The 12,484-nt window shown below is 48.9% G+C and overlaps 1 protein-coding gene across 1 annotated transcript in view; it reads left to right on the top strand.

Moving 5' to 3' along the window:
- The first annotated feature begins 468 nt into the window (after positions 1-468).
- Positions 469-12,484, top strand: part of LOC135812599 (rho family-interacting cell polarization regulator 1-like) — a 19,922-nt gene continuing 7,906 nt past the window's right edge. Inside the window, exons 1-5 of the mRNA XM_065325914.1 lie at positions 469-1,017; positions 5,426-5,488; positions 7,063-7,110; positions 7,848-8,312; positions 10,778-11,146. Coding sequence (XP_065181986.1) covers positions 5,476-5,488; positions 7,063-7,110; positions 7,848-8,312; positions 10,778-11,146 — 895 coding nt within the window. The 5' untranslated portion in view covers positions 469-1,017; positions 5,426-5,475. The remainder of the gene's footprint in view (positions 1,018-5,425; positions 5,489-7,062; positions 7,111-7,847; positions 8,313-10,777; positions 11,147-12,484) is intronic.

Raw genomic sequence — 12,484 nt, 5'->3', positions numbered from 1 at the left:
CTCTACGGCAGTGCGCCCAAAAAACTGTTACGGATAATCGAATGGTCGGATAGTCGATGTGCGGATAATCGATGTTCAACTGTACCCTAGTTCTAGCAAGAGTACATTCTAGCCTAGCGCCTGATCCTTCACTCGAGTACTACTCTTCAGCTGAAGTTCAGGTAAAGCCACTACAATTTTTTTGTAAAGCCTAGTATAGTAGTAAGGACTTTTATTAATTTTTTTAGGTAGATCTACAATCCACAGCGCCTGACTACAACCGGGACTCTGCCAACCGGGTATGGTTGTAGTCAGGAGCACTACGCGTCCTCGCCTTGTAACATGCTGTCAAAATCGAAAATACAATGTATCTACCAGTAGTAGTTGTACTTGTAGACCTACACCATGGTGGTAGTCTACACTGCCAACACGGAGCCAAAAGCGAGTCCGTCGCCTTGACCCGGCAGCATTGGCGGATACCCTGCATGCACGGCGTATCGACGAGCGCGGTTTCGGGAGCGCCTTGCGAGAAAAAACTACCGAATATAAATCGAGAACCAGCGCTCCAGTATCCAGTATCCGTCCCCTTGCAGAAGACCTTTGATTTGTGCAGTACCCTATTTCAGTTGGTGTCCGCATCGGGGTTTTGTTCGTACGAGCCTATGGCAAAACTGCCAAAGTGGTCTTCGATAGTATTATGTGGTAAACGATTGATCCGATTTCGACACCGAAAGTGCCGTTTGGGGTTGCTTGGCTGCCATATGAAGCTCTGTCACTTTCTTGGAAGAAAACAGTACGAAGAAGAGCCATGCACGTGTACGCGCACTGTCCAAACCAACAAAGTCAAGGTAGTGGACGAGAGAATCAATGTTTGCTTCGTCCCGATTTTCGACGGAGGACATTTCCGCTTGCAAGAAACGCGGGGCCTGAGTAACCAATAATTTTCCGTGTGTATTATAAGTAGTAGCGTAGTAGTCGTGTGCTGCTTTGCAGCGTGGAGGTGGAGAGCGAGAGACGAACCGTGGACTGTGAATCGAGGTAAGGCATTTGAAAACTCTGTGCTCGTTTCGGGTGATGTGCTTTCACTTGCGAAGTCCCCGTAAAAGCAGGGTCAATGTTACTGTCGACGCCCTCGCACTCGCCCTTTGTTCCTGACTTTGCATGGCCAGCATGTCATAATGGCTGATTTGGATTCCCACACGTCCGGCTAAGTCCGTTGCTGCCACCGGCTGCATTGCACCAGTCCACGGACAGTGTCAGTGGTTCCTATGTGGTACCGCGTGCTCACTATTCTACTTCTAGCTGGTTCGCTCGAATGCTGGTTTTTAGAAGCAGAGGACGGTTTTGGCCGTGGTCTGTATTTGAAGTGGAAAACCGAAACAGGGCTAGACCAATATTATTATTATATAATATTATATATTTGAGGATTTCCCAAAGACGTAGTCTAAATTGAAGGGAGTTCCATGATAATGGGAGGCTGTAGGGTTGAGATAGCAGACAGTGGAGGGCTAATGATTCGTAATGAACAGCCTAGCAAGAGAAATACAATTATGCTGAATGTTCCAGAATGGTCCTTTACTCAATGATACCTATAGCCTCGGGATATGCCTTGAAATACGAAATGTACCGAAACAGAAACACAAAAATTAATAAGAATAAGCGCAACGCTCAAAGAAGGAGGACAGAGGCATGTCAGTGAGGAGTGGCATTGTGTTTGGTGTCAGAGAAGTGCGTGCAAATGTGACTGTGAAACAGGGACTGCAAGGCTGTGGCTCTCAGGTCTGCGGGCAAGGCATTCCAGACAGTAGCGGTGCGGAAGAGAAATGACCTCCCGGCGTGTTTCCCAACCCGTGGCAGAGTGAATGCTAGTTGGCGGCGGCGACTACGCGTGGGGCAGTATCCCGCTGCTTCAAAAAGTTCTGGTTGGGTGGTGACCAAATGGAAGAATTCCATAAGGCAGGCGATCTTCCTGCGCCAGGATAGACTTGGCCACCCCAGCTGTTTAAACAATGATGACTTTGGCTCGTCTGATGGGCAAGGGCATCTCTCAAGCCGCATGACTGTGCGAGCTACTCTGGCTTGCAGTCGTTCAAGGGTGAGCCGCTGTGCAGCAGAGAGGGAGGACTCCCATACTGGGGCGGCGTATTCTGCTGTGGGGCGGACATACGTAAGGTACAGCTTCCTGACGATGTCTCCTGTTAAACGGTCAGCCATATGGCACAGAAGAACGCAGCGCTGTCTAAACTTGCTTATTGTCTGTTCAATATGCTCCTGGAATACTAGAGTGGCACGCCCGCTGGGCGTGCTTGATTGTGTCCACGCACCACTGCTATGCACACTGTCTAGCAATAAGTCCATTGCGCAATGACATAATTTGTACCACGAACACCCGACAGAGCCACCGTGACCTTGGCATGGTCGTCTGGGGCGTTGAACAGTGCATTGCTGATCCCAGTGTACTCACATGCATTACTCATACCTTCCATAGTTGGCAGTGCGCAATGGGCATGACATCGTGTTTAAAACCAGCCACTGGCACTGCTGTGAAGCCTGTGATCCAAGGCTTGGAGCCTGAAGAAGAAGAAGTGGTTGGTTGGTTGGATTTATTTAAAGTCGTACAACAAACAGGCATTTCTGCATCCTTATAAAGACGACTTCTGGCAGTAAAACATTTAAAAAAGAAAAAGAGAAAAGAAGTGACGTACAGCTGTAATCAAGTGCAGTCATTACTATAGACCAGAGTAGCGGGCAACTCCTGCATACCCTGCTGTCCCGGCAGAATTTCAAGTCGATGTCATTTTTATAATGAAAAGCTCCTTGCTTGCCCTGGTGATGTCCGACGTTGTAAGGGGTGTGGACACATCCCACGTGTTTCCTTGTACTTGTTTAACAGTGCTGTGCAAGTTCGAATTGTGATTCGTTCACCGCATGACCAGGGTACCGTATTCTCACTAATAATAGCCCAGGTCTCCAATAATGACCCGGGGGTGAGGGCTGTTTGAAATACTAAGAGCACACAGTATCTAGTATTAGCGCAAGCCACCATTCAGGGAGTATACAGCAATTTCTTAATCTATACTACATTATCCTCTCCATTCTATCTCCTTTCTGTGCCTGTTTTTTCTCCCCTCCCCACTCGCTGTCTGCCCTCTCCTCTTCTAAGTCGCCTCCTTGTGAGAAGGCACCATTGCCTGTTTGGTTGAACGACTATAAATAGAAGCACAACAACAACAACAACAACAACAACTCTCTTATTGGCCACAGGCCATCGTGAGAATAAAAGATTTCAAAAACAACAAGTATGTTGACTGCATACTAAACAGGAGTACAGCGTGCCAAGCACATATCTGTAAGGAGGTAAACGAGCGGATAATCTACTTTTTCCCCCACATAGCGGACGGAGGTGGGCTTTTGAGAATTGTTGCAAAGCCATCCTTCCTCTTAGATATCGCTGCTCTCCTGTGCCAGTGCGCAGTCACTGCTGATTGCAGTGGGATTGCCCTCACTTCTTTAATGAAATTCTTAGCTGAGTATTCATTGCATCCCTATAAGTTTCCTCTCGGGCAGCCTTTCCAGTCAGGCCAATGATTACAAATTTTAGTCGTGGAAAAGTCATTGAAGTGTGACCTTTATGATCATTCAATGAACAATCTCTGAGGCCAGTAATGCTTTTGAAAAAAAATGAAAAAAACGGTCTACTGCTTCCTTACTGGTACCCATGTTATTGTGAAACATCAGTTATGACAATATTCCTGAGTTTAGGGTTGAGAAAATCAGTCTTGATATGGTCAGTTTATGCCTCATTTAAACTGGAGTTGACTTGATAGTGGAGCATTGAAAAAATAAAAGCACAATCTCCAATAATAGCACAGTACCTGATAGTAGCGCAGGTAAAGCTGTTACTGAAATCATACTGAAGAACCCCGGGCTATTATTAGAGAAAATACGGCAAGCGTATTTATAAAATACTAGCAGCACCCGGCCAGCGTTGCCTGGCCGAACGTGGCATGCGGGTGAAGCAAGTACATGAACAGCACACGTGCTCAGCACGTTCTTTAGTACTAATAGTAGTCGAACACAGACTCAGTGTGTCAATCTAGGCCATAGGCATAGGCTACACGATTCGCACGCGCGGCTGCTAGTGCTACCTACACACACACACAGTGCTTCTGCGGCCGCCAGCTACACTGTTCACACGCTCCGCCTGCTAGTGCTACCTATGGCCTAGGCTAGAACGTGGCATGAACAGCACACGTGCTCAGCACGTGGTGGTGGCTACACGGTTCGCACGCTTCGCGTGCTCAGTGCTTCTGTGGCTGCTTCCGCTAGCTACACGATTCGCACGCTTCGCGTGCTCAGTGCTTCTGCGGCCGCTAGCTACACTGTTCGCACGCTTCGCGTGCTCAGGGCAGCGCTGCTCCGCAGGATGGCCTGAGCGTAACACACAGACACACGTCACAGGTGCCTCTCTTTTATAAGTAAAGAAAGATAGTAGTCGAACACAGACTCAGTGTGTCAATCTAGGCCATAGGCATAGGCTACACTATTCGCACGCGCGGCTGCTAGTGCTACCTACACACACACACACAGTGCTTCTGCGGCCGCCAGCTACACTGTTCGCACGCTCCGCCTGCTAGTGCTACCTATGGCCTAGGCTAGAACGTGGCATGAACAGCACACGTGCTCAGCACGTGGTGGTGGCTACACGATTCGCACGCTTCGCGTGCTCAGTGCTTCTGTGGCTGCTTCCGCTAGCTACACGATTCGCACGCTTCGCGTGCTCAGTGCTTCTGCGGCCGCTAGCTACACTGTTCGCACGCTTCGCGTGCTCAGGGCAGCGCTGCTCCGCAGGATGGCCTGAGCGTAACACACAGACACACGTCACAGGTGCCTCTCTTTTATAAGTAAAGATGTGCGACACTAGGGTATATGTGCGAAGTGGTGGCGCGCCGATGCGAACATCTTTGCTTGATGTGTTCCTCAACACGTCCAGTGATGCGGCCGCGAATCTGGCTAACTTTACTCTTTTTCATACACATGTGGTGATGGGTGGGTGTTGGGGGTGGGTGTGGGGGGGGGGGGGGGGGGGCTGTGCCCAATCCCTCATCCCTTTGGCTAGAACCCTGATATGTTAGTAGAGAAACGGTGGTAAACACACACACACACACACACACACACACACACACACACGTGGTAAGGTACTTACATTTGAGATTCAAGCATACAGCACCCGTGCTGCCAGCCTGGCTGTCCGTCTGTACCTCAGCTGTAGTCAAAATGACACTTGGCGCCATTCCTCCGCTGCAGCCATGATGTAATTCAGAACTGTGTTGCCGCCACAGCAGCAGCAGCAGCAATGACATCATTGCATACCCTGTCATGACATCATCGTGCCCTCCTGGTGTAATTGCGTGTGTCGGCTATGTGTACGTTGCTGTGTGTCCAGGTCTTGAGTGATATCGCTGATCACTCCGCTTGAGGGCTAACCGGGCCAGGATGTCTCCAACATGTAAGTCTTAGCTACGTGTAGGTGTGTGTGTATGGGGGGGGGGGGGGGGGGTCGTACAGAATTATCCATACTTTACGCGAAACTAAAAACTTTCGTTAATGGATGGGTGGGTCAAGGAGAGTTTCGTTTTGAAGAAGCCGAATAAGACCAAAGGTCCATGCGCCAACCTGAGGCCCATCACACTGCTGAACACCATCCGCAAGCTCATATCGCTTGCAGTGCTGAGCCGTATTTCTGTTCAGGTCTCTAAATTCCTTGACGCAACCCAGTCGGGATTCAGAGCAGGACGCAGCACCGCTGATGTGGTATGGGCACTCAGGTGGCTGGCTGGCAAAGCCATGCGGTATAACTGGGAATGTCATGTCTTGGGCATTGACATGTCCAAGGCATTCGACACGATCGATAGGTCTAACTCCTCCGTGTAATGCAGAACATCACGGGCCCTGACGAGGTTTATCTCATCCATCACCTTCTGTACAACACCACCATCCAAGTCGGTTTAGGAAAACTCAGATCCGAGCCGTTTGAGAGTAACATTGGTACCCCACAAGGAGACGGCCTAATCCCAATCCTCTTTGTGTGCTATCTTGAGGCTGCCATGCAGGAGTGCCGTAGGCGCCTGCCTAACCGCCCCTCACAGGATGAGTTGCTACCCCAGGAGACTGGCTACGCTGACGACGTCAACCTGATCTCCTGTGATTTACCATGGCTCCAGGCCGCACTCCCAACCATCACCAGTGTTTTGGGAACCAGGAGAGTTTCGTTTTGAAAACATAGCGATAACTGAAATATCTATCCATTCTACACGTACATGTAGCTGGCCTGACGACATCCGCCGATAGTGACTGGACTGGAATCTCCCGGTTGGGTATCCACTACTCGCACATGTAGAGCAAGAACTCACACCTGCTTCAAGTTTACACACAGCTTTAAAGCACCTACTCACACTCGATTGGTAACGGAGCAAGACGCAGGAAGTCAAGCGAGCGTGACGTGCGTGCGCGAGCAGGACTACTACTGTAAAAGCCCTATGTATACCGAAGTGCTAAATCCAACGAGTTAACGAGGAGAAATCTGTCGTTAAAATAGAAATCGTTATACAGAAATCGATACATATACTGTCCTATTGAGCGTTGAGAATGGGTGAGAATCGTTACCTTTGGTACACGTAAACTGGTCAACTTTAGGCAATCGTTATATATGCGCCTCGTTAGAACTATGGTTTTTACAGTACATCATAATGACGTCATCTCCAGCAGTGGTCAATATAATAATATTATTTAGACTGATGTCTGTCTACATGATTGTACATACGTACATGTGTACAGTTGCGCTCACTGAAATCCGACCCAAAGTGCACAGCTGGCGCCCCGGACCAGTTTTGCAGATTTGCGTGCTTCTCTTGCGACGGGCGCATACACACATGTGGGTGTGTGTGTGGGCATGTGTGTGTGTGTGTGTGTGTGTGTGTACGTGTGTGTGTGTGTGTGTGTGTGTACGTGTGTGCGCGTAATATTATGTACATGTATGTGCATGTGTGTATGTGTGCGCATGCGTGTTGTCATCTTTGCTAGGTGCCGGCATTCTAAAACTAGCCATTGTATTAACGGCTGGACTCCATGGTGAGTGGAAACTGGCTCAATGAGAGATATTCTCCGGCATGCAGCACAAGGGAGAAGTGTGATGCGCCTTGTACAGTTTACTACGCAACAACATACATTTAACAACCACTGCATGCTGCGCACAATAGCGGCCCCTATAGAGAGGCGGTCTTTTCACACAGGTCGCAATGAATGCTAGTTGGTGGTTTGGTATACTGGAGACGACTGATCTCCCAATGTGGGTGATTTGTATTTTGCACCATGCTGCGAGACGCTGATTGAAAGGTCCCCTCTAGTCCAATCTCTATTTATTTCTCTCCCTCCCTTCTCTCTTTCTCTCTCTCTCTCTCTCTCTCTCTCTCTCTCTCTCTCTCTCTCTCTCTCTCTCTCTCTCTCTCTCTCTCTCTCTCTCTCTCTCTCTCTCTCTCTCTCTCTCTCTCTCTCTCTCTCTCTCTCTCTCTCTCTCTCTCTCTCTCTATGTCTCTCTCTCTCTCCATTTCTCTCACACACACACACACACACACACACTCACTCTCTCTCTCCCCTCTCCCCCTCTCTTTCAAGCCATCCGTTACCATGGTATCCGTGTCTCACACATTGCACAGTGCAATTGATCAAAAGCACTATCAGCGCACGCTCCCAATACCCTGAGCAAGCCGCAGCCACTTGCAATAAAATTCTATAGGCCGCTAACCTATCGCTGTAGCTTGTTCTCATATCTCTCATATAATCCGCTTGATGTGTGTCGCTGTGTACAGGGTGCCAGTCGTTTGACCTGGTGTACTGGCAGGACATGACACTACCTGCGTACTTCCTGAACGGCCAAAACGTCACCAAGATCGGCCACTACCTCCCGGCATGCGCCTCGGAGGTCACGGAGTTTCACGACAGGCAAGTCGCCACGAAAATTCGCCTGGTGAATCTCAACACCAGCTCGGTGCTCATGGAGTACAATCCCGGCGACGACCCGTTCGACTCAGTCGAGCATGTTCGTTCCGCCACCGCCGCCACCGCCACGCCTGGGGGGACGGCGGCGACTGCGGCGGGAAGACGGCGGAGACGGCACGCACATGCCCAGCACGTGCACCAACGCACAGCTGCCGCTGGTGCGTCGGGCCGAGGCGACACGGCCGACACGCTGACGCCGGGGCACACGGGCCTGTACCGGTGCATCACCGACGACGAGAGAGTCTCCGCCACCACCTACCAGCTCAACGTTGTCGGTGAGTTTTTACTGCATTCATGGTTCAACGGCAATAGCCAATATATTGGAAGGGAGCGCAGGCGCATAGCCCGCACGGGGCATAGGGGGCACGTGCACACCCCCCCCCCCCCTAAAACTTCGAAAGAAGAAAGAAGAAATATGCAACTTTCCCTCAAACGAATGAATAATGAACATATTGGAAGAGAATAACACATCAACAGGGTTGAAATTGATCGCTGTGGCGACCATGGTGCATAGTGGCGAGACAAGGCAGCAAACGAAGCGAGCGAGCTTACAACTTGACATGGCATGTAGCATGGTCTTTGAACTGTCTAATACAGTCGTCCCTCTCTAATCCGGCACTTTATAATCCAGCACCCTCGATAAACCAGCACAATTTTCAGTAGCCAAAATGTCCTCTTCATGCACATTGCAGCAGTAAATCAGATTTGTTAATCCAGCACCCTCCCTAATCCAGCAGATTTTCGTGGCACAAATGGTGCCGGATTATAGAGGGACCACTGTATTGGATATTGTTTTCATTCCCATGGGGAACTTGAGCCAATACGAATATTGTGCAGGACAGATTGGAGATTTGGTATACATAGAAGTAGTTGACAACGCTCTGGGAAGTACCATGCTAATAATGAGGGTCCCGTGCGAAGGTAAACCAGTTACATTCGTTGAGATGTTCAGGGACAATGTTCAGTTTAATTAAGCATTCACGGTTCTAAAACGTCTTTCCCTCTTTTAGAACTATCCTCCAACATTTTTGCATTATTTAATGCGGACAGTCACATGTATTTGAGATTCCCGTGATAGACACCTACCAGGTATTTGCCTTTGGAAATCAATAAAATTTAATAAAATGAAATGAAAAATGACTGTCTCTGTCGCCAACTCTCTGAGAAAGGAAAGAGATTGGGCTGGTAGTGGCCAGGCTACATATCTAATATCTATACAGTGTAGATCAGTAGAGAGGAATAGTGAGGATTTACGAAAAATAATTTTCAACGCACGTTTATTTATTTTGCACCGCAGATTTACTAAGTAGGGAACGCCTAGCGGTGGCGCCATAGAGAAAGATAGGAAGATGGTGACATCATGTTAAAAAGAGACGAGTACATCCCGGGTACAAGTCGGAGTGGTGACGCACCAGAGACCCTGCAGATTTGCTAACTGATCATGATCTGATCACATGACAGATCTTCGCCAAGGGCAGGTCAAAAGATGCGTGCACCGTGGGAACAACGGAAGCCTGCATAGCAACAGTAACTAGGAATATGATGTAATGACACCGCACCTTACACATATGTACATGGAAGCCACAACACTACTGTAACATTCTGCAAAACAAATTAGTGGTGTGCACGGGTAGCCGGGTACCCGTGCTACCCGTGAGGACCTCGGGTAGACGGGTACCGAATCGTACCTGAAAACCCGAAGTCGCAGATGACATCATGTAGAAAGAGTAGAGCTAGAGAGAGAGAGAGAGGTCTACAGTGCACGTGTACAAATAACTCACGCATGTCTACCCAGTGTGTAAGGGAAGGGGCCGGTGTGCATTGTGGTCTTACCATGGAAACATTACCCGATCGGGTACCCGTGCTACCCGTGGAAAACTACCCGGACCCGATACCCGAAGAAAATGCTACCCGACTCAGCCCTAAACAATGTACTGTATATCCTTCAATATATGTCGCACCTTTTTACACTAAAAGTCGAAGGCAAAAAAGGGGGTGCGACTTACAATCGAATCCAGCATGACTTACAGGGATGATTTTATCCTGTATCGCATCGCAGTTTGCGATACAAAATCGATCTACTGCTACTCAAAAGTCACCGTGACACGCATGACAACTGCGATACATACAGACTATCCATGCCTAGACTGCGCTGTCAAGCAACATGCATACACTGCAGTGTATGTGGTGCAGGCACTCTCAATCTGCGTGCACATGTATCATTCAGTCGGGTTTTTTGCAAATGGGCTTTCAGGCATCACTCTCACGAAGGACAATGTGGTAAGCACCCAACCTTCAAAGGAAATTGCTAATGAAAATCAAAGACTGCTATACAATTGTGCATTTGCATAGCAGAAACTGCTATGCAAAAATATGACAATAAATTCATCCCTGATTTACTACTGAAGTGAATATATCAAAAAAAATATGGCTCAAACCAGAAAGTGTGGGTGCAGCTTATAATCGAGTGTGACTTATACACCGTAATGTCGCGTATCAAAACCGGGCGTATTCCTGTAGAAGCCGATGTCAGGGCTAGGCTTCTATTCAAACCAGGCATTTCTATGTATATCAACACTAAAATCAGGCTTATGTGCCGACAGTGTATCTTGAAAATCAGACTTGTATTCAAAACAGGTATAAAGGCTTCTATTATGAGACGGGCTTTAATACAAGGCACTACGGTAATCGGAGACATCATGTGACGGTATTCTCTCCTGTTGTCCATTGTTTCATACAGTGCCACCGGTGATCGCCTCGCTTGCCATTGTGTCAGCGCTGCACACCGCGGGCACTGAACAGGCCATGTGCACCGTGACCGGCTTTCCCGAGCCCACCGTAACCATGACGATTGCCGGTTCCAGCGGCGCCCCGCTAGCTGCCGTGGTCACCCATAGCAACCAGACGGGCGGCGTCTTCACGAAGACGTACGTGGCGCCGATAAACGCGTCGGTGTCACCGGCCGGTGTGCCAATCGCCGTGACGTGCTCCGTGACCACCAACACGCCGGCGTTCAACTGCTCACCAGCAAGCGATCTTGCATTGATGACAGCCTGCCAGAACGCTCCCACCGAAGCAAACCGGACGACAACCGGAGTCTCCACTGCCGGTACGTACAGTAAAACCTGCATTGACCACTCGCTCCACTAGAGGCGCATTCACAATACAGGTCTGCCTTGGTTAGTACGACATCGATTACAAGACAAAATTATTAGTAGACCGCGATCAAAAATCCCCTGACGCCTGACCAAAGTATCGGGCAGCACAGACGTGCACTTGAGTGCTTTGCATGCACACTCAGTTGGTGCGGGAGCGTGGCTGGTCCCCCTTTTAAAGGGGTGCATGGCCGCATTCAATGCATGTGTAGGATGGCTGGTGCATGTCATTCATGGTCATAACGTGCATGCTGAACCTAGGTCGAAATTTTTAGGGGGGGGGGGGGGAGGAGGGGTGCACGTGCACCCAGTGCCCCTGTGGCGGTGTGTTCCTGGAGTAGTTTTAAAGTCCTCAGCATCTCTTGCTTAAACGTGCAGGGGCGTCACACACGGTGCAGCCAGTACGGCCATGGTCGTATCACTTTTCATCCAGGATGGTCCACCCAGAGCGTCCGCAGAGCGCTTAAATATTGGCCGAAAAATCCGATTTTCTTCCCCGGGGGACACCTCCCCGACAAGAATGAAAGATTACAGTATGACCAGACCATTCAAAAACTACTTCCGCCGGTCCTACAGTGTTGGGCTGCTACTTCAACCATAATCACTGCTGCTGCTGCTGCCGCTGCTGCTGCTGCTGCTATGGTTACTGCTGCTGCCGCTGATATGGTTACTGCTGCTGCTGCTATGGTTACTGTTGTAATCCCGACTTTACTCGAGCCAGAGATCACACAAGTTCAGAGAACACATATTTACAATGGATCCAAGCTTATATTACCAGGAACCTGGAAGGCTTAGCTGGAGTGGTTGAAGGATGATTGGAATGAAGAGAATCAAGCGCTTATAATCGCTTCTAGAAGCGGGGCAATAGAAGCGGGACAATAGAAGCGCCACAATAGAAGCGCAACAATAGTAGCGCAATAATAATAGCGGGACAATAGTATTGTACCGCGCATGCGAACATCATTATTTTACAGAGCACGGTAACAGAAGATTTAATAATCTAGAAGATCTGTTGGTAAAATTATGCGTACAGCTCTGAAGTGCGCCTGCTCAGAATTCAGCTCGTCAGAATGTAGCTTGCAGCAACTTCGAAATAATTTATGTAAGAAAAGCATTTCATGTGAACGAAGAAGTTTTCTAGATAAGTGCATTACGGAGAAATAATTATGTAAGTAACTGCAAATGGACAAGGCATTCAGAGCACTGCTAGACTGAAAACATTTTCCATTTGTTGAATACTACAAAACTTACTGGAACTAGAAGGTAAAGCGGGATTCACAGAAGCTTTTTTG

The sequence above is a fragment of the Sycon ciliatum genome, chromosome 3, assembly GCF_964019385.1.
Source record: "Sycon ciliatum chromosome 3, ocSycCili1.1, whole genome shotgun sequence".
Lineage (NCBI taxonomy): Eukaryota > Metazoa > Porifera > Calcarea > Leucosolenida > Sycettidae > Sycon > Sycon ciliatum.
This window is presented reverse-complemented; position numbering and strand designations above follow the sequence as displayed.